The sequence below is a fragment of the Rhincodon typus genome, chromosome 2 (genome assembly GCF_021869965.1).
Source record: "Rhincodon typus isolate 14 chromosome 2, sRhiTyp1.1, whole genome shotgun sequence".
Taxonomy (NCBI): Eukaryota; Metazoa; Chordata; class Chondrichthyes; order Orectolobiformes; family Rhincodontidae; genus Rhincodon; species Rhincodon typus.
Genome location: NC_063333.1, coordinates 86,233,863 through 86,259,583, shown reverse-complemented (window position 1 = coordinate 86,259,583; position 25,721 = coordinate 86,233,863). Strand labels below are relative to the sequence as shown.

Genomic DNA, 25,721 nt, shown 5'->3' with positions numbered 1-25,721 from the left:
TGACTCTCCACTGCCCTCTGGGGCAAGTAGGCATGGACAAAGTCAGAATTCACATGACACCAGGTTATAGTCCAACAGGTTTATTTAAAAACACAAGCTTTTGGAGCGCTGTTCCTTCGTCAGGTATAGGATACTTCGTACAGGATACTTCCGTTCTTCGCTGTTGCATCATGGGTTGCACTGGCCGCTGTCATTGTAGTGCTACAGCAAGGATATTGTGTACGCAGTCATGCACCCAGCTCATGGACTGGAGCAGGCTGCATCTCCCAGCCTTTCACTCAATTTCAATGTTCACTCACTGAGCCCACCTGGATGCTCACGGCATCCCTGCGTTGCACTGCCTTACCTTTTTGCACTTTGCCCCTCAACCAAAGAAATCTGGGTCAAATTACTGCTGTCTTATTATGCTGTTTAGTGCAGACAAACATAGGAAGCTTGTCATAGTTGTCAGCAGTCCTCGGTCAGCTGAGGAGCCGGTGTAGGGGACAAGGTTTTCAGTTCTTGGATCATTGGGAACCCCTCTGGGGTAGAGGTGACCTGTACAAGAGACATGGATTTCACTTGAACCGGACGGAGTCCAATTTCCTCGCAGGGAGATTTGCTAGTGTTACCCAGGAGGGTTTAGACTAGTTGGCAGGGGGCTGGGACTCTGGTTAAAATAGAAGTCATCGAGAAGTCAGGGGAAAATACATGAACCATCGAGAGCAATTTTACTATTCAGGATAGCCAGGGGCACAGTAAAGGGAGGGAAAAGACTTCTGGTTTAAAGTGCATTTATTTCAATGCACACGGCCTGACTGGTGAGGCATATGAGCTCAGAGCATAGCTCGTCTCACGGGACTGGGATATTATAGCCATAACAGAAACATGGCTGAGAGAAGGGCAGGACTGGCAGCTCAATGTTCCAGGATACGGAAATTACAGGCAAGACAGAAGTACAAGTAAGCAAGGAGGGGGAGTTGCCCTTTTGATAAGGGAGTACATAACAACAGTGCTTAGCAAGGATAGTCTTAAGGGGTCATGAAATGAGGCCATATGGTTAGATCTTAGAAACAAGAAGGGGATGGTCCTTCCTCCCACCTATCCCCTCCTCCCACTTCAAGCCCCACCACCATCTCCTACCTACTAACCTCATCCCACACCCTTGACCTGTCCGTCCTCCCTGGACTGACCTATTTCCTCCCTACCTCCCCACCTACACTCACCTTTACTGGCTCCATCCCCGCCTCTTTGACCTGTCTGTCTCCTCTCCATCGATCTTCTCCTCTATTCATCTTCTATCTGCCTCCCATTCTCTCCCTATTTATTTCAGAACCCGCTTCCCCTCCCCCATTTCTGAAGAAGGGTCTAGGCCCGAAACGTCAGCCTTCCTGCTCCTCTGATGCTGCTTGGCCTGCTGTGTTCATCCAGCTCTACACTTTGTTATCTTAGGGGATGGTCACTATTGGAATTGTACTAGATACCACTAAATAGCCAGCAGGTACTGGAGGAGCAGATGTGTAGAGAGATTGCAGATACCTGTAGGAATAATAGAGTAGTATAGGTTGGAGATTTTAATTTCCCCTGTATTGGCTGGGTGGAATTTGTCAAAAGTGTCCAACAAAGTTTCCTAAATCAATGTGTCAAGAGCTTTACTCGGGAGGAATCTCCTCTTGAGAAACAACGTTGGGCAAGAGACTGAAGTGTCAGTCAGAGCACACTGGGTCCAATGACCATAACTCTTTTAGTTTTAACATAGTTATGGAAAAAGATAGGACAGGTTCACAGGTTAAGGTGCTAACCTGGAGCCGGGCCAATTTTGGGGCCATGAGGCAGGATCTAGCAGAGGTCGAGTGGGTGAGTCTGTTTGTAGAAAAAAGGTCTGACTGGTAAATGGAAGGCTTTTAAAAGTGTGATATCAAGAGTCCGGGCTCAGTATGTCCCTGTTAGGGTGAAGGGAAATACTGGCGGGTTTAGGGATCCCTGGCTGACGAGGGATATTGAGGCTCTGGTCAGGAGAAAGGAGATGGCATACATTAGGTTTAAGCTATCGGGCTCAAGTGAATCCCTAGATGACTATTAAAAAGTGTAGGAGCACACTTCAGAGGGAAATCAGAAGAGCAAATATTGGGTATGAGATGGATCTGGCAGGTAAGGTTAAAGATAATCCCAAAAGGTTCTATAGCTATATTAAAAGGGAGAGAATAGGTCCCCCTAAAGATCAGCAGGGCCATCTATTTGTGGAGCCACAGGAGATGAGGGAGATTTTAAATGAATATTTCTTCTCAGTGTTTACTCAGGAGAGAATCACAGATGCTAAGGAAATAAGGGAAACAAGTGGGGATGTTTTGGACTGCACACTTATTATTAGAGAGGAGGTGTTTGCAGCTTTAAAGCTCATTAAAGTGGATAACTCCCTGGGCCTGATCAATTCCATCCTCAGATGTTGTGAGAGGCCAGGCAAGAAATTGCAGAGGCCCTTGCAGAGATTTCTGCTTCATCTTTAGCCCTTGGTGGAGTTCCAGATGACTGGAAGGTGGCTAATGTTGTTCCTTTTTTTAAAATGGTAGCAAAGACAAGCTAGGAAACTACAGGCCAGTGAGCCTGACATCAGTAGTAGGCAAGTTATTGGACAGGATACGGAGGGACAGGATTATCCAACATTTAGATAATCTGAAAAAGGGTCCCGACCTGAAACGTCAACTTGCCTGCTCCTCTGATGATGCCTGGCCTGCTGTGTTTCTCCAGCTCCAGACTGTGTTACCTCTGACTCCAGCATCTGCGGTTCTTTCTATCTCTTTATATAGTCAATGCTTGATTCGGGATAGTCAGCATGGATTTGTGCATGGGACGTCATGTCTAACAAATCTTTTAGAGTTTTTCGAAGAGGTAACTATGAGGATGGATAAGGGGAGGGCAGTGGATGTTGTCTATGTAGACTTTCGTAAGACCTTTGACAAGGTCATGCATGGCAAGCTAATCATGAATGTTATGTTGCATGGGATCCAGGGAGAGCTAGCTAACTGGATTCAAAATTGACTCAATGGTAGGAAACAGAGGGTGATGGTTGAAGGGTGTTTCTCACATTGGAGGCCTGTGACTAGTGGTGAGCCACAGGGTCGGTGCTAGCACCTTTGTTATTTGTTATTTAACTAAATGCTCTGGATGTGAATGTACAAGGCATGATTAGTAAGTTTCCAGATGATATAAAATTAGTAAGTATCGTTGATAGTGAGGAAGGTTATCAAAAATTACAGAGGGGTCTTGATCAGATGGGCAAGTGGGCTGAGGATTGGCCAATGCAATTCAATACATATTAGTGTGAGGTGTCGCACTTTGGAAAGTCAAACCAAGGTAGGACTTATGGTAAATGGTAAAGTCCTGAGGAGTGTTGTGGAACAGAGGGACCAAGGAGTACAAGTACATAGTTTGTTGAAAGCGGCGTAACAGATGGACAGTGTGGTGAAGAAGGCATTTAGCATGCTGGCCTTCATCGGTTGAAACATTGAGTATAGGAGTTGGGACGTTATGTTACAGTTGTATAAGTTGTTGGTGAGGCTGCACTTGGAGCATTGTGTACAGTTTTGGTCACCCTGTTATAGGAATGATGTATTTAAACTAGATAGTGTGCAAAGAAGATTGACGAGAATGTTGCCTGGACTAGTAGGCCTGAGTTATAGGGAGAGGTTGGACAGGATAGGACTTTATTCCTTGGAAAGAAGGAGAATGAAGGGTGACCTTATTGAGGTGTATAAAATCATGAGGATGAATGCATATAGTCTTTTTATTCCCAGGGATGGAGTATTGAAAACTAGAGGGCATAGGTTTAAGGTGAGAGGCCAAAGATTTAAGGAGGACCTGAGGTGCAACTTCTTCACACGCAGTGCTGAGTACATGGAATGGGCTGCCAGAGAAAGTGGCTGAGCAGGTACAACAGCAACATCTAAAAAACATTTGGATAGGTACATGAATGAGAAATGGTTAGAGGGATATGGACCAAATGTGGCAATTGGAACTAGCTGAGTTGGCACCATGGTCAGCATGGACCAGTTTGGGCCGAAGGGCCTGCTGTCATGTTGTATGACTCTATAACTCTATAACTCAAGCCTTTGCTAGGGTCTTCCTGGTACAATGGGTCTCCAATACCAATCCAGGTCCTGTTCATAGCAATCAAGAGTTAGAATCCTCTACATTTATGGGGTGAGGGACTAAATGACAGGCATCACATCATCCATCTTGATACATTCATCATTATTTTTGTTTTCTTCAATTCAGGGATGAGAGCATTGCTGGTTGGACCAGCATCTATTGCCCATCCCTAGTTGCCCAGAGGGCAATTAGGAGTCAACCACATTGATATGCATTTGGAGTCACATGTAGAACAGACCAGGTAAGGTCAGCAGATTTCCTTCCCTGGGCTGTTTTCCTCATGTCACAAGAAAGGCAGGTATTATGGCAGATGAAAGTGGGTGACACAGCTTTTAGTGTTGGCGCAGGTAGGGAGATGTCCCAAGTGAGTGAGTAGATTGCACAGAAGTATGCAGGGCTCGGGCTGCCTGGCGTAAGTGTGGGTAATAGTGAGTAGCGAAGTTGTTGGCAGGCAATAGTGAGAGTGGTACAGCCTGAAACTAGATGCAAGGTGAGTGCAGTAGCAAAGATAGAGGAACCACAAGGAGAAGGAGAAGGATACTGACCTTCTTCCTACAGTGCTGTGCATTTCTCCAGACAGCCGAGAGTCCTTTAACCAGGTTGGTATAGTCTGGTGCCTGGCCTTGATTGCTGGTCCTGGGGAGGAGGGAGTCCCATGTTAACACCACCCCTCCAGCATGGCTAGATGTCAGTAACTGTGGAGGGCAACTTCAGACTGAGTGCATTTGTCTGGGTACACCAGGATGTCTCTCCTGAATTCCCGTCAGATTTATTAGTGACTGACATATACTTACGGACCCTAATTTTGGACTTTGCCACAAGTGGAAACATCTTTTCTATGTCTCTCCTATCAACCTGTTCATAATTTTAAAGGGCCTCTTTCACATCATCTCCTAGTTTTCTCTTTTATATCATTATGAGCCACCTTATATTTGATTGATTTGGCTCCATACATATGTTATCCCGTAAGAATGTGTCACATTGATTTGTTATGCAGAACATTAAAAAGCATGAAATAAAACACTGACAATTCTTAAATCTGCACAGATCATGTGTAGATTTAAATGCATGAAGATTTTTACAACCTGCCGTTTCGACCTTTTTGCACTCCTCCAATTTGCTTCTAATTATTGTGCTGCCTGTTCCTACCTCAATACCTATTGCACATTCTTTAGTTGTTCTGATTCCCCAGCAGTGGCTGAGCTACCTCCTGAGCTGCACTGTGGTTTAAGCACTCCCACTCGGAGCTGCCAGGACACTTACAAAAAGCAGATGGAGTGTGAATTACTGAAGGTGGGGGGTTGTCAACCAAGAGATTTTGAAAAAAAAACACAAAAAGCCCACAACAAAAGCCAAAAAGTGAGAAAATGGTCAAGTTAAACAAATGCAAAAAAAAAGTACAACAATAATAAAATCAGAAAACAAAAGCATGAAGCTTATAATAGTTTACATTGATTTTAACTGTCACCATAGTGATAATATCTGAATGATGTCATCCATGGCACTGATTCAACATTGCACAGTAGGGATTGATACCAAATACAATGTGCTAATCTGAACTGTTTCAAAGGATAATATTTGGTCGAACCTTCATAAAATATGGTAGTGCAAACAGAGAAAAATAATCCTGTCACCATTTTTCGACAGAAGACAACCTTTGAGAAGATTTGCCAAATGCTGTAGACTCTTTCAAATAGCTTTCTGTAGGACATAATCCACGTTCACGTGTTATAGTCGTGTTACAGTCAATATGTTGTGGTCTGATCAAGTGAAAAAAGAGAAAAATTCTTTAAAACCTGAGTTTGCAGCAATCATGCAAAAGCTGACTGGAACACACCTTTAAAGTGAATTAGTAAAGCAAAGGAAGAAAATGTAAAGCACATAAAGAAGTAGAGAAAGAGAAGATAGCAGGATTGAAAAGAAATTAACATGAGCATCTGAGCTGGTATTTTCAAATCACACACTACACTTTTTGAAGTGAAATTACAGAGCGTGAAAAGATGAAAAGTAGGCTAAGGACATATTCCACCTGGTCTCTACCTAACAGTGCAACCTTCCTGTGTCTGAAAAGTAGTGAGCTCTTCCACATTGTAATGATGTTCGAATGATGGAAATGTGTTTCCTGCCATTCATATCACAGCAACACAGCTTGCCAGTGGTGTCTGCTTGTTCCTGGCCTTCACCAGTTTAACAACAAATTGAAAATCTAAGATGCTGCATTGATTAGACCTGTGCTAACTTAATTTTAAACAGAGATTATCAGCAATTTACACTGCGGGAAAGCCTTAGGCCAACACCTCAGCAGAAAACTCAGAACCCACTAAAATGATTTCAATACTTGAGGTGAAGAAATCAGCCTGGACAAGCAAAACTAGCAACCAAATTTCACTGCAGCAGATAATTTATTCTTTGCAGTGGGCCTATACCTTGTAATATATTTCACCACAGTGGTAGATAGCAGTTTAAAACAGCTTGTCAGGAAAACCTACTTAAATAGTTCTGTCAACTGATCTAAATTTTCTGAATACTCATTTTGAAAAAAAAAACAAAGGAATCAAGATAAAAGTTGGGGATAGAAATTTAATGTCATAGTTAAAAATTTTAACAGCATGGTCAATACAAGTGTATCTCACACCAAGAGTTGTCTCATTCCACACACCAGTATCAATGAAAATAAAGATCAGCTCAAAATGAACCACTACAAGCCTAAGATATATTCTGTTATAGGTCATGTTAATTTTCCCCAAAGACATACATGCTTTTGTATTTCAGAGGTTCATTAAAATTATTCTTAGTATAGGCTCACATGTCAGCATTGGACAATGACACCTCCTGCTTTGTATCCTTTTCTTCTTTAGAATTTAGAGCAGGTTAACAGATGCTTCATGCACAGCAATGTGATAAGTTTCCTTTTTAACTTGCATCATGGAATCAAAGGCAACCCCCGAATAAAAATGCAAATTCTCTTATGGGAATATTGAATTTGTTAGCAGAGTTTAAATTTGAGAAGGAAGCAGCAACAATTTTAAAGGCAGCAATAAATGCTTTTCCTGATCAAAATATAAGAAATGGTCATATGAATCAGATGACTAAATAAGAGCAGTAATAATGCCACATTAGATTTCTTCTTTTTTTCGTGTGTTTTAGCCTCTATTTAAGTGATGGAGCAATGTAGAAAGTAAAACTGCAACTGGGATAGCTCCTAGCTCCAAGACGACATATTTCACTGATGCTGTACAGAATACTGAACCATTAATTATTAGTCAAGCCAGAAAGAAATGCAAAGATAAAGTCATGACAATGGTGCTGTATAAATCATTGCTAATTAATTACAAGAAAATTAAGAAATAAGCAGGCAGGGAAGGAAAAGTTGCCACCAGAGTTCTCTATCAGACAGCTCCCTTTGTGCATTTTTCTTTAGATTAATTAATTCTTATTGCAAGAAAAGGAAGCTGAACCATGTGGCAACATTGAGGTTTCACTATGATCTTGTATTTGTAGAAAGATGCTTCCTTCTATCATTCTGGGACCACACAAAATGTTGGCAACATGACAGACACACTTAGGTTTATATAACAAATAATTTAAAACATTGCTGGTTTACATATGAAAAGTCCAAATACCAAGTCCAATCAAAGTATGTTGCTGCTTTAATATTGTCTCCCCTCTGGCAATGGGGAATTATACGGTCACGTGACCAATCATGCAGAAAATTTTACCATTTTCCACAGTACCTCCAACATCAAAAAAAGTCAGAACCTTGGAAACATCTCACAGCTGCTCTCTTTCTGGGGAATGTTTGTAGCCAAAGACATGAATTTCCCGGCCAAAGTTTAAAGTATGCATTGTATTCCAACAGATTAGAATGGTTGTTCTAAAGTATTAAATCCTTCAACCTCACTGAGAGTGGCTTTCGGAATATATATTAAACATATTCCATTTTCACATTTTTTTTTGTTTACAAGACCTTATTCCTGTTGTTACTTTGTCACAATTATTTTACAATATAATTTGGAGTTTCTGTATTCAGAAGAAGCTGTCCCTATAAACTTTGGTGGTGTAAAGACTGCCCCACACTGGTGTCAGAGTAGCAATGCCTCAGTAGTGTGTCTTCCAGCTGCTCAGTCTATACTACTGAGAAAATTCTGTCACAGCTAACTCCCCTTCACAAACTGAGGTAAGATTTCCTGGTAACTACAAGTCATAAAATCAACATATCATATGCAAGATAGATGGAATGACCTCTAACAGGCAACTGAATAACGCACACTCACTATTGGCCCAATTACTTTCGGCCATTTAACCCTGAATTACCCAAAGACAATATCAGGTGTTCATTCCTGGGGGTTCATTATTGTCTTCACTATCTTAGCAGTGATCTGGAAGAATGGACTGCCCAGCTTTTAAAGATGCCCAATGAAGTTAAAACTCAGCAGATTTTATGATGAGAAGGAATAAGAGTAGGTAAATTCAGCCCTTCCAGCCTGTTTTATCATTCAATTACATAACAGATGATCTTTATGATAGTTTCATTCACCTCTGTTGGTTTTATATCCCTAAAACACAAAAAAATTCACCATCTTAGTGTTAAAACTTCCAGTTCACCCAACCCCAGCAGCTTTTCTGGAGGGTTTGGGGTCATTGGGATAAACAGTTCTAGATGCTCATGACCCACTCTGTCAAGAAGATTCTTTTATATCTCCATGGGATGTGGGTATCATTTCCTGGGCTAGCCAGCACTTCCTGAAATCACTTCACTAACAAATTATTACCCCAATGATGTTGAAGAAAATATATGAAGGTACAGGCACCAATGGCTTAACAATTAAAATTGCGCAAGTTCACATGATGAGAACTGGAATGGGAGAAGTATCTCTAACAGTTATAGGGCTAGACAGGTTTGCAGAAATTGGGTAAGCGGAGGTCTTGAAGCAATTTGAAAACAGGGATGAGAAATAAAGTTGTGCTTTTGTTGGACTGTGAGCTGCTGTAGGTCAGCAAACATAGGGATTAGAGGTCATTGGGACTCATTAGGGGTTGGAGGTTAGAATATGGGAGCAGAATTTTGGATGAGTTTATGGACAGTGAAAAATGGGAGCCTAACTAGAAATGCATTGGAATAATCAAGTCCAGAAGTGACAAAAAAGAGATGCAAATTCTAGGAGGAGCAGAATGCTGGAGGTGGAACCAAGTGGTCTCAATGATGACATAGATATGTAATGGGAACTCTATCAAATTTCACACTGAGATTGCGATCAGTCAGGTTAAGTCCCAGACAGTTACCTGGGATAGGGATAGGGATGGAGTCAATGCTTAAAAAATATAGTTTGTGGCACTGACCAAAGGGAATAGTTTTGGTCTTCCCACCATTAAGAAATGGATATTCCACAATGTACAGGCAGTGGAGGGATCTAGAGCGGCAATAGTTAGGTATAACTGACTGTTGTCAGTGTAAATGCAGATGCTGACACGGCGTTTCCAAATGGTGTCGCTGAGGAACAGGATGTAGGTGAGAAAAAAGGGGAGGACCTAGGATAATACAAGGACATTTATGAAGACCATCAGCCTAAATTCATGCTATACTCTGCCAATGGTGTAAACTCCATGCCAGAGCATAAATGCATAATATTTCCCCAAATGTAATCATGGAATATAACAGTGTTTAATTTATTGTAGTTGTTCGCTATTGTTTACACAATTTAGTGTATGCATCAACTATAAGCTCCTAGTAGGAAGCCACAATTAAGGACAATTTGGGCCATTGTGGTACGGGTTTAAAGAAAGCCTACATGCTTTCGAACGTATCTCCTGACAGGGAGCTTAGAAGCAGTGAATTTCCCCTTTGAATCATAGCCATCCCCGGTTTCTCATCAAACGACATCAGTATACAGAGATTACTTCTTTATCACACAACGCTGAGTCTGAGTATTTGGTTTACAACATGTCTGGATTTTCTTTTTTGTAGAGTAAGAACAGGTTATTTGCTATATTGCATGTAAATATTTTGGAGTTTATGATTTTTTGAAGAGCGCAAGAGATCTTACAACATAGACAACTTACCAGTACAATGGGACAAATCGAAGAAGGTGGTAAGATATGATCTTTCAGTGGTCCACAATCACATTCAGGTTTCACATGGGAAGCACACTTGTTGTGGAGCTGTTTTGTTCAAAATAAAACATTTTAGGTGATGTTTGAATGCTTGGAACCAAGCTAGCATTGAAAGTCAATAACAAAAACTTAGAGATAGTAGGAACTGCAAATGCTGGAAAATCTGAGATAACAAGGTGTAGAGCTGGATGAACACAGCAGGCCAAGCAGCATCATAGGAGCAGGAAGGCTGACGTTTCGGGCCTAGACCCTTCAACTGGTTACCCCTTTTAGCATTGCCATTGTTCATTGTTTTAAGGAACTGTTTCTGCTTCACCATCATACTTTTACCAGAACTGTACAAACTCTATTTTCATAAGTAAAGATTTCTGCCACCCTTCTGGCAAAGTTAAGATATGGGCATTCAGAGCCATTAACACCGTTAAATATCGAGCTGGGAATATAGTACAAATGTATTGACAACTCATTCGCTAATACTGTCAATCTTTGACCTGTACTTCTTGATATCTAAACACGCTCTTTGGTTCTTTCCCTCAGCAGCTGATTTGGTGCTAATTGGCCAGAACATGACTGATCAACAAAAGTACATGTACAGTACTCCAAATGTGGTAAATTTAGTCTGGGTACCAGCTTTTCACAGGCATTGCTCATTTCTTTAAAGGAAGTTTAGTTGTGCATGAGTTATTTTGTTAAGGAAATTAAAGCAGAATAGATAATATTAACATTGGGTATACAATGCAAAGTTAACTAACTTATATTTAAGATCTTAAGGAACTAAAAATTCTAGTTTTCCACTAAATATTCATTCTTTTATGCAGAAAGATGTTGGGATTTGAGCTCTAGACACTTGTTAGCAAAACCAACTGTTGAGCAATGCACCTGACCCTGTCTGAGAAGAAGTAATGAGGAGAAACTGGAGTCATTCCTGTTCGAGAACTTCCCTCAGCTTCCAAAGTAAAATACAAGCTCAGAGAAAGAAAACAAAAATTCAGGAAAAAATAAAATAGAAAGGACCAGGCCAGCAATGCAGAGTCAGAAATAAGTGAGGAAGAAGAAGATACTTCCTGAATAGAGAATTAGGAAAATAGCTCAAAAACTGCAGCCATGGGATAGAGGAGTATGTGTGGTGTTAGAAAATGGTAACATGGAAATTTCTGGACATAAACAAAATAAGGAGGAGCTGCAACATAATAAGCTTGGACTTCCGTGGTAGAAGAAAACTGGGTAGGAGGGTTCACCAATTGATTGTGATATTGTCAGAGCAAAACAAGAATGAAACAAATAGAGTCAACACTGACTAGTTTTCAATAGATTGCTCATGTAAAGTGATGCCACACTTCAAGCTGGATTTAATGCAGTCCTTTACAGCAGGTACCATAGCGACTGACTCAGTCATGGGGGAAATTATCATTCCATACTCCTGGCACCTGGGGAACCTCCCCCATTCAAGTCAGAGAGCAGAAGGGGCTGAAAACGAATTCTCGAGTGCTGGTGGTGGGATGTCAATTCGACGCATTAATGAGTTAATTTATACCCACCATCCCTCAGCCCATCACATTCAATGGTGGATCAGGGACTTAATTGGAGTTTCATAGCTCTCCTGCACCCAAGGATTTATACCCAGTTAGGTTTGCCAGTGGCCTCCTGGACATCCCTCGTTATCAGGCTCTCTATTCCCAATCAAGTAATCCAACATCGGAAAGGAGAGGGCTGTTAAAACCCAAAGCCCTGCCCTCATCTGAGGCTTTAGCCATCCTCTCTCCCTGACCTCACCCACCCTTGTTCACTGTGTTTGGAATCTCATGATTTAGGTGGTGGATGCATTGCCCAAATTGCCACTACTCTGACACACTGGCACTGAGCCAGTCTCTGATTGGCCAGCAATTCTTGGTGACCGAGCCATCTGCTGTCTGGTCCGGTATTGTGGGGAAATCCTGACAGTAGATACTTATGTACCTTGCTTACCCCATGAGAAATGACAGTAAACACCTCTTGTTTCCAAAGTGTTGGGTGGGAAACCCTCAGCTCCACAAAATCTAGCCCTCATTTAGATATTAACCTAAAGAAATAGTGATGCCCTTCCCCTAACCATGAATAATACTAAGGCATAACTTATTTCTCCCCTGGATACTGAGGCAGAGAAAGAAACTGATTTTCCCATTTTACAAACCTAAATGTTCAGTGTAGTGGGATTTTACAGTAGTAAAGTGGTGTGTTACTTCAAATTATTTATTATGAAATAAAATGATGGAACCTAATTTTTAGAGTTAGTCTTTCTGAAGAATGACCATTTCATATTTATCTGTTGCCTTTGAAAGTCTCAAGATGCCCTAAGCAATTCATAAGACTGAATTCATTTTGAAGTGTAGTCATTGTTATTTTGTCGGCAAATTTGACAGCTAATGAACACAGAGCAGAGTTCCACAAACAATGACATCAGTTACTCTGTCTTGGTGATGTTAGTTGTGGAATAATTTGGCCAGGTTACCAGAAGAATTGAAACCATGGAATGATTTTTTTTAAAACACATCCACCTGATCAGACAGATGGAGCCTCACTTTAATGTTTCATCTGAAAGATAATATATCTGCCAATACAGCACTAAGCTGAAGTGTCAGACTGAATTATATAGCGACTCTACATCAACAACTGTTAATGTTTCTACCACTTGTATAAGACGTATGATTTGGGATTTCTAGAATACGATGGTGCTTGAAAGAGTGAAATATTGTTACCTTTACTTTTAAGATCATCAAAATGAGGGAATGCAGAGGTGGGAAATGTGAAACACTGTCACCTTTATGCAGACAGTCTCTTCCCGAAGAACTAACAGACCCTATGCCAGAACACTCACTAATGCAGCAATATAGTGTTGTGTATGAGGACCCCTTCAAGGCCAACGTGGTACAGCATGGATGAAAACGGGCACCTTTTTGGTCTAACTAGAAGAACAAATGCTGTTGAATAAATAAAAGTCCATTGCATGACTACTACTCTTTACAGATCACTTGAATATGATCTACTTTACCACAAAGGCTTAGGGGTTCACTAGCCTCAAGTCTGTCTCTTACGAGCACCTACTTTACTCTGACTAAGATTTCATGGTATCAGCACAATTGATGGTGCTTAATGCACTCACATGATTAAAGTTTTCAGATACATATATAGCATTCATCATTGGTCGTTGCTAATACATGTTGACTCCTGGTTTTCCAAGACCTTGGATTTAACAATCGTATGTTTGTACTGAAACACCTTTGTGATCTTGCCCATCCTATCTCTAACCATCTACAGCACTACAACGCACCCCGCCCCGAAAAAAAAGCTCTCCAATCCCATATTTCATATTGAGAGATAATAAGAATTGCCGATGCTGGAGTCAGAGATAACACAGTATGGGGCTGGAGGAACACAGCAGGCCAGGCAGCATCAGAGGAGCAGGAAAGCTGATGTTTCGGGTTGAAACCTTTCTTCAGAAAAGGGTCCTGACCCGAAACGCCAACTTTCTTGATCCTCTGATGCTGCCTGGCCTACTGTGTTCCTCCAGCTCCACATTGTGTTATCCCATACTTCATATTGTGCTTTTCTGTACATCACCATTTGTGATGTCCAGATGATCCCTCTCTAACGTCCTTTACCTCTGTTCCCTCTTTTAAGATCCTATTAAAATCCAAACTCTTTGTTAAACCACTGTTGATGAAAGCCAGGGAAACAAACAGCCAGACCTCAACTTTTGTCTCCAAAAGACAGCAGCTCTCATTTTTGACAGTATCAACCTAAATTTTGAGATGAAAGTCAGATGTGGGTTGTTTTTGAATCCTCAATCTTCTGATTTAGTCATGATTCTGCTTTTAGAATGCACATCAGCTCCAAAATTGTAAATATATAAACCTCTGCACTATCATGTTTAACTTTACAAAGCTGAACACAGAGATAAATTGAGCTGCAACTCCGGAAAAAAAATGTTCAGCGAACCAAATTATGTCCTGTAATCATCTACCCATTAAAGTTATGAAGATCTTTATTTCTAGACAAGCATTTCAATTCTAATACCTCAGATCCTTAGGTATTCTATCAATTCTTTTGAGTAATGTAATTGTGCTAAGGCTGTCAAAGCAAATCTCCAGTGTGAAGCGCTGGATGAATAAATCTTTCTTGCAACTACATAATCCATGAAACGAACCTCGGAAGAACAATTAAAGATCTGAAGACATGACACTGAGGAGTTGCTGTTCCACATTAGCATGCAATCTCAGATTAATTACATATTGTACATGATGCATATGATATTCCAAAGCCATATTTTCCTATTAGGTGGAAGGCTTTTCTTTTATTGTTCAGAAGCTTGTCCTTTTATATTCCTATTTTAAATGCCTGAACAATTAACTTGCTTTACAGTTACAGTAGTTTACTGTGTCGATGAAGGTTTACCTTTCAACCTTAACACTCAAAATTAAAATTAAAAGGAAAGATATTCTTCACTATTGCAATGTTGGTTCTGAAAATGCTGTGGCATGAGAAGGATTCATCATGATAGCACAGCACATACAGCAACATCTGGGTATATGTTCAACCTTCTGTGACACTCCATGTTCTTAACCCGAGCCATTAAACGGCAGACAGGAATTGGTTGAAACCCAGCTGTTGCTATGTGGAGGGCAAGATAGCCAAATAGGAATATCAAGAGCCAAACACTTAGGTGCATTTTATCATGATTGATTGTAAGCTACATCAATGGAAGTGTAGAAAAGGCTTGCTCACTCACCAGATTACCTACTGTTAATGTGTGCTCAATAGCAATTGGGGTTAATAATCAACAGAGAGTTTGATGGCAGATATAACAGCGTACATAATGTTTTGATTGCTTAGGCGGCACAATATATTTTATTGACTACATCTACTTATTCAAAGTACATTATAAGCAGGACAATTAACATCTTGTAGTTTACAAAACTTAAAGAATCACATGTGAAAATCAGGATTTCCATCAAAAACAGATGCAACTTCTCGGTTTCCCTCTCAAAAAACAAATCTATCTATACAAACATTTGAAACTAATCCCCTGCCAGCTCATGTACATTGTGGAAAAGAAAAACAACTACCTTAAGCCCCAACAAAGTCTGCAGGTTACTAGGCAACCAAGCATATGGCCAATAAGATTGAACCTGTACATTTCCTTTGTCAAAATAGAAGGTTTGGAAACAAGCCTTTGATTCTCACATCAGCAATCAAGAGGTCAGGCGAAACATTGTAATTTCTAATAATTAACACTTGTCTTTAGAGTATTAAAATAATAATTATAGCTAACATGAAAAATAACATAGTAAGGTCTGTGTTAAGGAAAAAAACTCTAATTGGTTCTTAAACACATGCTGTTTTTCTCAACTAACTAGTCTAAGGAAAATAGCTTATTTCTTAAAAAACCTGCGTATTAAGTTCAAATTAAAAGCAGACTCTGAAATCCTCCTCCTCCTCCTCCTCCTCCTGCTCCTCTGATGCTGCTTGGCCTGCTGTGTTCATCCAGCTCTACACCTTGTTATCTCAGTTTCTCCAGCATCTGCAGTTCCTGCTATCTCTGAAATCAAGTGCCTGACCTCTGACTGGTGCACAGAGATATTTATGCAGAGAAGTTCACTTACCACAGGTAACTAAGCAACAGGAAATTAAGAACCAAGTAGGGTTAATTTACTAAGGACGTCAAGGCCTCATTGTACTGCAATTCAGTGGCACTGTAATCTCATTCATTTGTCACGCAAATTCCCAACTGCAATGGCGTGGCTACTTGTACGTTAATTAATGCTCACCAGGCGATACAACATTAAATGAATGCACCTCAATGAGCCATTGAAATTTAATGATAAATAGGAGGTCTATAATTTGGCTGTGTGCAGGCTTAACAAGAAAATTATCAAATTGCCACATTTAGAAAAAAACTCTGATGGATTTTGTGGGAAGCGGGTCTTGTTCTTTTGCTTATTGATAAAATTGAATGTTAATTGCAGATTTAATAAACAACAAGTTCTCAGCTTCTTCTCCAAGTCATGCAGTAGACGAAGCTAACTTTGGTTTACTTAAGTAATGAGCAAGTGAGCCAAGTACCTCTCCTGGACCCAAATGCGTTTCCACTTGATAACTAGAACAGTAAATATTATGCATTAAAATAATTCAAATTGGTTGTATGCCCTTTTGTACACCAGATGTTCCTCAGGAGAAATAATGGTCACAAGCCACAAAATAATGACGTAGGTTTTGCGTCACTGTTCAACAGAAATAAATATTCCACTGTAAATATCACTAGCCTGCCTTGTTTGTTGTTGATTAGGCTCCTGGAAGCTGTTGTTACTGGGCTGGGCCCACTAATCATGTGATTAAAGTACAGAGTTCAAATACGGCAGTTCGCACTCAATTACCAGCAACGAAAAGTGTGGAGTTTTACCTAATTGAACTGAGATTTTATTTTATAAACCATGAAAAGTTTCTTCAAAACACTCATTTCCAAGGAAATGATTACACAACAAAACATTGCAACACAAACAGTTTCAAAATATTTACCTGAGTTGTGATAATGTGATGTTCTCAGTTGCTAATCTTTTCTCTGATATTTTGTGGAATCACTGGGCAGAGGCTGCCTGCTTTTGCTACTATGGATGAAAATTCATACAGGCACTTTCCAAGTGCACTCCCAATTGCTGATTTTGAATCCACACTAACAGAAATGGGAGGGCAACAGATCAATCTATATGATGCTCCTGGCCCCTAAGTTGAGGATGCTCCATGACTCAGTCAGTGCATAGCACTGAGATAACAAAGTGTAGAGCTGGATGAACACAGCAGGCCAAGCAGCATCAGAGGAGCAGGAAGGCTGACGTTTCAGGCCTGGACCCTTAGCTCTGTTTTCTACCCTTAAGCTGCCTTGCCTTTGCATTGGAATACATGGTCACACACATGGTCATTTTGGAAAAAAAAGGACAGTGTAGACTTTGGAGACTCACTGCCCCTATCTCCATATTGCCCCATAATTAATGTCATATTCGCTGGAACCACAGCTCCACAGATATTAGCAGCTCTTCAGGTGGGATTCCACAATTCATGTCCGATACTACACATTATTTAACCATGGATGGTAACAAAGCCAAGCACAAATATATCCTTATCTGATACCAAAAACGAAATTGCTAGAGAACTCAGGTCTGACAGCATCTGTGGGAAGAAAGCTGAGTTAATGTTTCGAGTCCAGTGACTCTTCAATCTTTATCTGATGCCCACCCAAGTGTACTTTTCAGCAGACGTGACTGGACAGTGATGAAACAATGGCCCTAACTGATTTCCCCTTCAGGCCAAGAACAGTAATGCTAATTTGGACACATTTCACTTCCCTACTCCAGCTTGAGATCATCAAATTCGAAACAAGACTAGAATACAGAATGTTGCTGGTCTACACAATGTGGCCAGCCACAAGGCATCGGGAAATCTGGAATTCAGCTCATCCAAATGGACCCAGGACTTGAAACTGCACAGTGACAGAAAGTGTCTCTACGCCTGCACTTTTAGCCAAAATGATACAGCAGCATCAACTCCAGAAGTCCTTTCCCCAAACCTGACTCCAGCACACAAAAATACACAGGAATGGTGTGGAAACAGACCCCCAGTACCCAAGGGGAATTCAACAATGGGAATCCAAATGAAAGAAAAAAAATCCCTTAATTGAAATGGAAAGAATAAATGAGCAGTTGCTTCTCTAATCACAGGCTCACTTCCACATATGCCTGTCCTTTATGGATTCAACAGTGACCTATCAGCAGAATAGGTGGACACATTGGAAGAGCAGAAAGCAGTTTGAATAAAGTAAGTGGCAGCAGTGAGAGAAACTTCGGGAGAGCTGGAGCTGGCTTTTGCTGGGTCTCCGCTTTTCCAAGGGTCCCTGGGCCCAGATATCAGACGGGGCTATTGGCTGACACTTCTAAGGGGAACAGTGGCCAGGAATCTTGCTGTGGACTTGGGATCAGGCATTTCTTGAGGTCTAAGGATCAGGTCTTCTGCAGGAGAACATGAGCCCATGCTTTTTGGCGATGGATGTATAGATTATTGTAAGAGGGGTGAGGGGCAATGAAGGTTGCAAAGGAAGTTGGGGGAAATGGAGGCTGCAAAAGGGATGGGGCAGGCAACTGCAATACAGTAGTGGGAGGAGAATGCTGCAAGATGGTGTTTTTTGGAGGAAGGGGGGAGATGAGGAAGCAGCAGGTTGCAGAGGATGCTGCAAGAAGAATGGAGGAGAAGGACAAGGATGTGAGGAGGAGAGAGAGAGGCTGAAACAGAGAGAAGAATTTGAAATCTGCCAGCAAAGAAACAGCCAGCCAAATAAAAGCAGAAGATTTTGAGGAGTATTGAGGAAATCTTTTTGCACCCCAAGTTTGGTAGGGATATGGGTTGGGAGGGTAGTTCAGGCAGGAAAACTCACAACCTTTAAGTAGTACATGGCTGCACTCTTGGAATGTCATAACATTCAAGGCCATGGACCTAGTGCAGGAAAGTGGGATAAGTGTAGATGCTGTGTATTTTTGATGATACAGAACCGATAGGCAGAAAGTCCTGTTCTTAGTGAGACTGCTTCAGTTTAGGATACCTGGTCGGCATGTACGAATTGGACCGAAAGGTCTGTTTCCGTGCTGTATGACTGTGATTAATGACTAGTCAGGAAAACTTTAAATCACTGAAGTAATAAACTGCTTGCAAATTTCTAGTTTAAGGCTGTAGAGGTTCAGGAACTATCACATGGGGAAAAGGTAGCCCATGCTATTGTAATGAACACATTCCTATTTGTTTCAGTTAAGCCTGAATAGAAAATCTTAGATAAAGGGGTGTGACCGCCTGTTTGAAATTACAGAATCATAGAATCCCTACAGTGTGGAAACAGGCCCTTCGGCCCAAAATGTCCACTCTGACCCTCAGAGCATCCCACCCAGACCCATCCCCCTATAACCCACCTAATCTACACATCCCTGAACACTCCTGGCAATTTAGCATGGCCAATCCACCTCGCCTGCACATCTTTAGACTGGGGGAGGAAACCGGAGCACCCACAGAAAACCCACGCAGACACGGGGAGAATGTGCAAACTCCACACAGACAGTTGCCTGAGGGTGGAATCGAACCCAGGTTCCTGGTGCTGTGAGGCAGCAGTGCTAACTGCTGAGCCACCGTGCCACCTGCTATGTAAATTATCATTAAAATTATTACTTTGTATGCATGTGAGGGAAATGCATGAGCTGTGACCCCTCAATTCTGTGAAGATGCTTTTTTCTCATGTAAAAGTATGTGTCAGTCTTTTGAAAGAAACTTGTTAACCAAGATCAGCCGTATCGTGCCATTGGTTGTGGCTTTATGTTCAATAGAGGGTTGATAATTATTGAAAATGTTGATGAATTCTTTCCTTTCTGTTACTGTGTCAATCCAAATTGGTGTATGTCAACACAAATACAGAAGATGTTGTCTTGTTGCAACTGCACCACCAAACAAACAAGTTTGCAAGAATGAGAAAGGAGCCCCAGAAAACCAAAAGGTAGCACATGTAAATTGAACAGTAGCTTTAAGAACCCTTGGAAAAATAAAAGTTTTGTTTCCTCACTGACCCTCATTTTCATTGGTGCTTGCGTGTGCGGGTGTGCGTGTGGGTCAGGCGGATGAATGGGAGAGAGCTGCAGTTTACACTTCTGTGCTTCATGGTCACAAAGATGCACACATAGAAGAATATTGCAGTTGCCTTCAGGTAGATCCAATTTTTATTGGATGCAAGTCCAAAATGTCTTGTAATGTTCACACTTTTCAAGTGATGGTCTCGAGTTCAGAACCCATTCAAATTGGTCCAGTGAGCTCTTTGGAAAGGGTTAAGGACTCTTTTGGAAGGACTCTTTGGAAGGACTCTTTTGGAAGGGTCAAGTACCCTTTATGCCCATTTATGTCTATACTGGTTAAGGCTATTAGAATTAAACAGTCAAGGTATTTAAAATTTCACCCTTTAAATTAAGAAAAGTTTTTTATTAAAAAAAAATCAGTGCCTACTATTTAACATTGACATGGCCTGAAGACTATTAGTACAGGATTTGTGATGCACGAACGCTTATGACTTGTCATTATCGCATTGGGAGCCTGGTAGTTCAGAGTTTGATTGATAGATATAAGTAGCTACGAAGTCTCTGATGTGAGACGATGAATACAAATGTTTGTTCTTATACGGGGTTGGGTTGTTGAAGGAATGTAAATATAGTAAATGAATTTTAATAAATTAAACTTTTTTTTAAGAAGTAAGTTATCAATAAATACTTAGAACTTCATTTATTTCATCCTCAGCATGGCCCCTGTGGTCTGACAATGATGGATACTAGGTGAATTGGCATGGAGAGATGGAAGGATGGAGAGTGCAAAGACAAAAGTGGTATATGCAATGCATTTTTTGGCATGAGTTACGATAGGGATGATAATAGTTCATAGGATGTGATAGAGGAACATAGTTTGGTATGTGGTGTAACAGGGGCCACAGGGCACGGTTAGTGGTACAAGTTGACATGGACAGTCTGGAGGGAATAGAGGATGTTGGTGATGGTTTGAGTTGGCATGGAAAGTATACCGGAGAGGAATGAGCCTGTCGGAGGAGTGAGGGCTAGACAGTTGCTCCATTTCATTCATTTCCCTGGCTGTCTCTGCACTGTTTCCATCGCTTGTCCCTTCATGAACAAAAGCCTGACCATCGTGAATAACATTTTTTCTCCAATGGCTCTTCTTAAGAATTCTCAATCGCTACATCTTGATTTTCAGGGTGACATTTTCATTGTCACTAACCCCTTCATTAGATGAGATGCAGCCATATAGAAACGTTATCTTTTGCATCTTTATTGACAACTCGGGCATTTGCCCTTACAGAACTAGAATTAAAGCAGTTTATTATTATCCTCAATAATTATCCACTCTACATTAAATGTAAAGTCACAACACAGAAGGAAAGCTTAAACTTTGTAGACACTACTGCATTTCAATTGGCAAAAGCTTTTTTCATTAAATAACTGACACAAAATTCATAAAAAAAACACATTAATCTGCAAGAAATTCATTACATGTGTCTTCAAGTTTTTTTTTAGCTCCCAGTTAGCTGGATATTCCTTTGATGACAGGCTTCCCTTGTCACCTCCTTGCCTCTCCCCTTTGTATCCATTGAGTTCTCCCAGACTCCTCTTTGCAACACTCGCTTCTCCCAACTCCTCTGTCTAAGCATTTAATTCTCACCTCATTCAACAGACTCTTGCTTCTACCAGCCTCACTCCACAAACTGTCTACGATGCATCCCCAGCATCACTCCATACACTTCCCATGCCCCAATACTCCCAAATTCAGCCTCAACTAGCAGACTTGCCTCCCCTGGCCTTTCTGCAAGATAAAATAATAGTACACTGTGGAAGCAGGCCATTGAGTCCATACTGACTCTCTGAAGAACATCCCAACCAGACCCAACCCCCTTTCCCGTCACAAGGACAATACAAGTAACAATAAATCATTCAGTTCAGTTCAGTTCAGAGTGATGCCAACAGTATGGGTTCAATCCCTGCACCAACTGAGATCACCATGAAGGACTCTGAGTCTTAACCTCTCCCTTTGCCTTAGGTATACTGACCCTTAGATTATATCACCACTAGCAGTCTCACTAATGAGAGCAGCCCTTTGGTCCACTAGAGCTATGGTGATTTTACCTTTTTATGGTATTTCAAGTATTCTTCTAAATAGTTCTTAGATGTGATGGCTCCTGATCCCCCATCCTTTAAAGCAGTGAGGACCAGCAGCCCACCACTCTATGGAACTCTGTGGAGCCACTCTCTATATAAAGAAAATCCTTAAACCCTCTAAATCTCCTTCCCCTTACCCTAAGTCAATACTACCTGGTTTTTGACCCCTTCACTAAGGGGAAAATTTAGTCCTATTTACACTCTGTAAGACCCTTGTAATTTTGTACATTTCACTCAGGCGTCGCCTCACCTTTCCCTTCTTCAAGGAAAACAACGCCAGCTTAACTAGTCTCTCTTCATAGATGAAATGCTCCAGCTGAGGCAATATCCTGGTAAATGGTCTCTAAACCACTCCAATACGATCACACCCATCCTGTAGTGCAGAAACCAGAACTATACATAGTACTCCAGCTGTGGCAATGTCTTATACAGCTCCATCATAATCTCCTTGCCCTTATATTCAATGCCTTGACTAATGAAGATAAGTATCTCATATGACTTCTTAACCTTATCCTCCAGCCTTCTTCCCTGGATATTGTCCAGGACTTGCTAAATTTGAGCACAGACAGCTTCAGTATCTGAAAAGTTGCGGATGGTGCTGAATATTGTGCATTCATTAGTATATATCCCCACGTCCAAATGCAGCAACACCTAGACAGTATCCAAGTATGAGCTAAAAAGTGGCACATAATATTGGTGCCACACAAATGCCAGGCAATGGCCATCTGCAAGAACAAAGAATCTAGCCACTGTTCCATGACATTCAATAGCAACAGCATCGCTGAATCCCATGCCATCAATATCCTGGGGTTTACAGTTGACTAGAAACTTAACTGGACTAGACACATCAATACAATTGCTACTAGAACAGGTCAGAGGCTAAGAATGCTGCTATGAGTAACTCACCTTCTAACTCTACAAAGATTGTCCAACACCTACAAGGGACAAGTCAGGAATGTGATCAAATACTCCCCACTTGCCTGGATGAGCACAGCTCCAACAAGATGGAGCTTGACATCATAAAGGACAAAGCAGCCCACTTGGTTGGCACCACATCCACATACATTCATTCCTTCCAGAACCAACACTCAGTAGCAGCAGCGTGTACCATCTACAGAAATGCAGGAGTTTACCAAGCCTCATTAGACAGTACATTTAAAACCCACGACCACTAAATCAAGAATGGTAGATATATTGGAAGACCACAATGTCCAATGTCCAAAGTTCCCCTCCAAGTCACTCACCATCCTGACTTGGAAATATATGGGCATTCCTTCAGTGTCACTAAATCAAAATCCTGGAACTCCCTCCCTAAGGCCATTGTGAAGGCATTGACACAAAACACTGGTTAGGCTACAATTGGAGCACTGCATGCAGTTGAGCTCACACAATGGGAAGGATGCAATTACTGTAGAGAGAATGCAGAGGAGATTTACTGGAATGTTTCAAATAAATGTAAAATATTGCAGATCCTGGAAAGTGGAAATAAAAACAAGAAGTGCTGGAGAAACTCAGCAGTTCTGGTTGCATCTGTCAAGAGAGAAACAGAGTTGGCACTTTGAAGAAGAGTAATGTCAGACTCAAAATGTTAACTCTTTCTCTCTCCAGATGCTGCCAGACCTGTTGAGTTTCTCCAATACATCCTGTTTTTACCAGAATGCTGCCTGGGCTGGAATGTCTGAGCTATAAGGAAAGATTGGATAAGCTGGGGCTGTTTTCCTTGGAGCAGCAAGCTTTGCAAGGGGACCTGGTAGAGGGGCATAACATTATGAGGGGCATAGACAGAATGGATTGGACAGCACTTATTCCAATAGTACAGGGATTAAAAATGTCTGTCTCTATGTGTTTGGGGCGGGGTGAGGGGTGGGAGGTGTGCATAGATTCAAAGAAATAGGTAGAAGGCTAAAAGGACAGTTAAGGAGAATTCATTTTCACTCAGAGGTTGGTAGGAACCCAGAATTCACTGTCGAAAAGGGGAAGGGTGGTTGAGACAGAAACCCTTGTAACATTTAAAATATTTAGATATTCACTAGCGTTGCCATAGCCTCCAGGGCAATCCAAAAGCTGTAAAGCTAAATTAGTGCAATCAGGTCTTTGTTGACCAGTACAGACATGATAGGCCAAATGGCCTCTTTCTGTGCTATAAATGTCTATGAGCCTCTCAGACTCCCTCACCAGATACCAATCACGGTATACTCGTGGTTTGTCTCCATGTTCCAGCCCATTTGCTTCTGGCTGTTCCTTCCCACCCCTGACATAGTTGAATGAATTCAGGCCAGTGATAGACTCTCCACTTCTAACTGCCCAATCCACATCACCTTCCCCCACCCCCACTTTTGGAGGAAGGGAGCATTAATATCTGTATATTACTGGAACATTTGGACCAGATAATGTTACAATCAATGAATTCCCAATGATGTTGATGGTGATGGACTTTGGATAATGGTGGCATTGAAGGTAGAGTCAGGTGTTTGAGCTGCTTGTTGTTAAGATAATCATTGCCTGCCACTAAATGTGGTGCAATTCATGCTTCCCAATCATCAAGCTAAGATTAAATGTTGTCTCCTTATTACCATAGGTCATCATATGCTGCTCCATTATCAAAAGAATTAAGAATAGGGCAGAACATTAAAACTGTCAATGTTACAGTCACAGTACATTTCATTGATTATGGCAAGTCATTTTTATTTCCATAGCTAGTCATAGCTGAGCGGTAACATTTGCTTCAGTGTTAGAAGATTGCTCAAACCTAGACTGGGAAGCCAATGCATTGCTACATGATCTACACTGCAGTTTTTGGATGAAGTGGTAAACTGAATTCTTACCTATGCCCTCAGGTGGATGTAAATGATCTAATAGCACCACTTAAATAGAAGAAGAGGCTCTCCCAGTCTACTCTACCTAGTGTGTGTTCTAAATATTTATTCTGGACTCAAAACATTAACTGTTTCTTTTTTCACAGATACTGCCAGACCCATTAAGTTTCTCCAGCATTGTGTTTTTTTTAAAATTCTAGCAGCCAAGTAGTTTGCTTTTTTTAAAAATGTTTGCAAACAGCTTTGTAGTCCATTTTGTTTCTTCCTATTATAATTTTTAGGGAAAAGTATCTTTGTCAGATCAGATGAAATTTCTGTTTTTGGAACACTAATGTATTTGTTTCTACTTCTTTAAAAAGAATTACTTTCATTAGAAACTCCTCCCCACTATATCCAATTTGGACTAAACTCATTCATCTGAAATTTTATCACTGTTTTTTGCTTCACAGATGCTGCCTGTCCTACCTAGCATTTCCTCTTTATATTGTAACTGATCTTAATTATTCAACTGATTTATCTGTTAACGTTTGAAACACATGAAATTATTGACATTCTACAACCTTATGACTTTCCGTTATTCTCCATTTAATTATCGACAACGTAACATCAACAGCAGTTAAAACAAATGCCCATTCCTTTTTAAACAAAACAGACAGTGAGGTGAAATCATGGTCTGCAACCTATACTAAATAGATTTAAGATGAATGAAATTCCTCTGTTCTGTGTTTTTGAAAAGTTGAAAAAAGTGGAGCAAAAACATTTGTTAGCAGCATTTCACAGCTCCAATTTCAACAAAAACACAAAGCAATTGATTACTCAGAGATAGTAAGAACTGCCGATGCTGGAGACAGAGATAACACAGTGTGGAGCTGGAGGAACAGAGCAGGCCAGGCAG

At 40.9% G+C, this 25,721-nt stretch overlaps 1 protein-coding gene across 1 annotated transcript in view; it reads right to left on the bottom strand.

Annotated features, from left to right (window-relative positions):
- The window catches only part of dgkb (diacylglycerol kinase, beta), a 677,591-nt gene that overhangs the window by 468,946 nt on the left and 182,924 nt on the right, over positions 1-25,721 (bottom strand). The window contains exon 16 of the mRNA XM_048611787.1: positions 10,189-10,287. Within this exon, the coding sequence (XP_048467744.1) occupies positions 10,189-10,287 (99 nt within the window). The remainder of the gene's footprint in view (positions 1-10,188; positions 10,288-25,721) is intronic.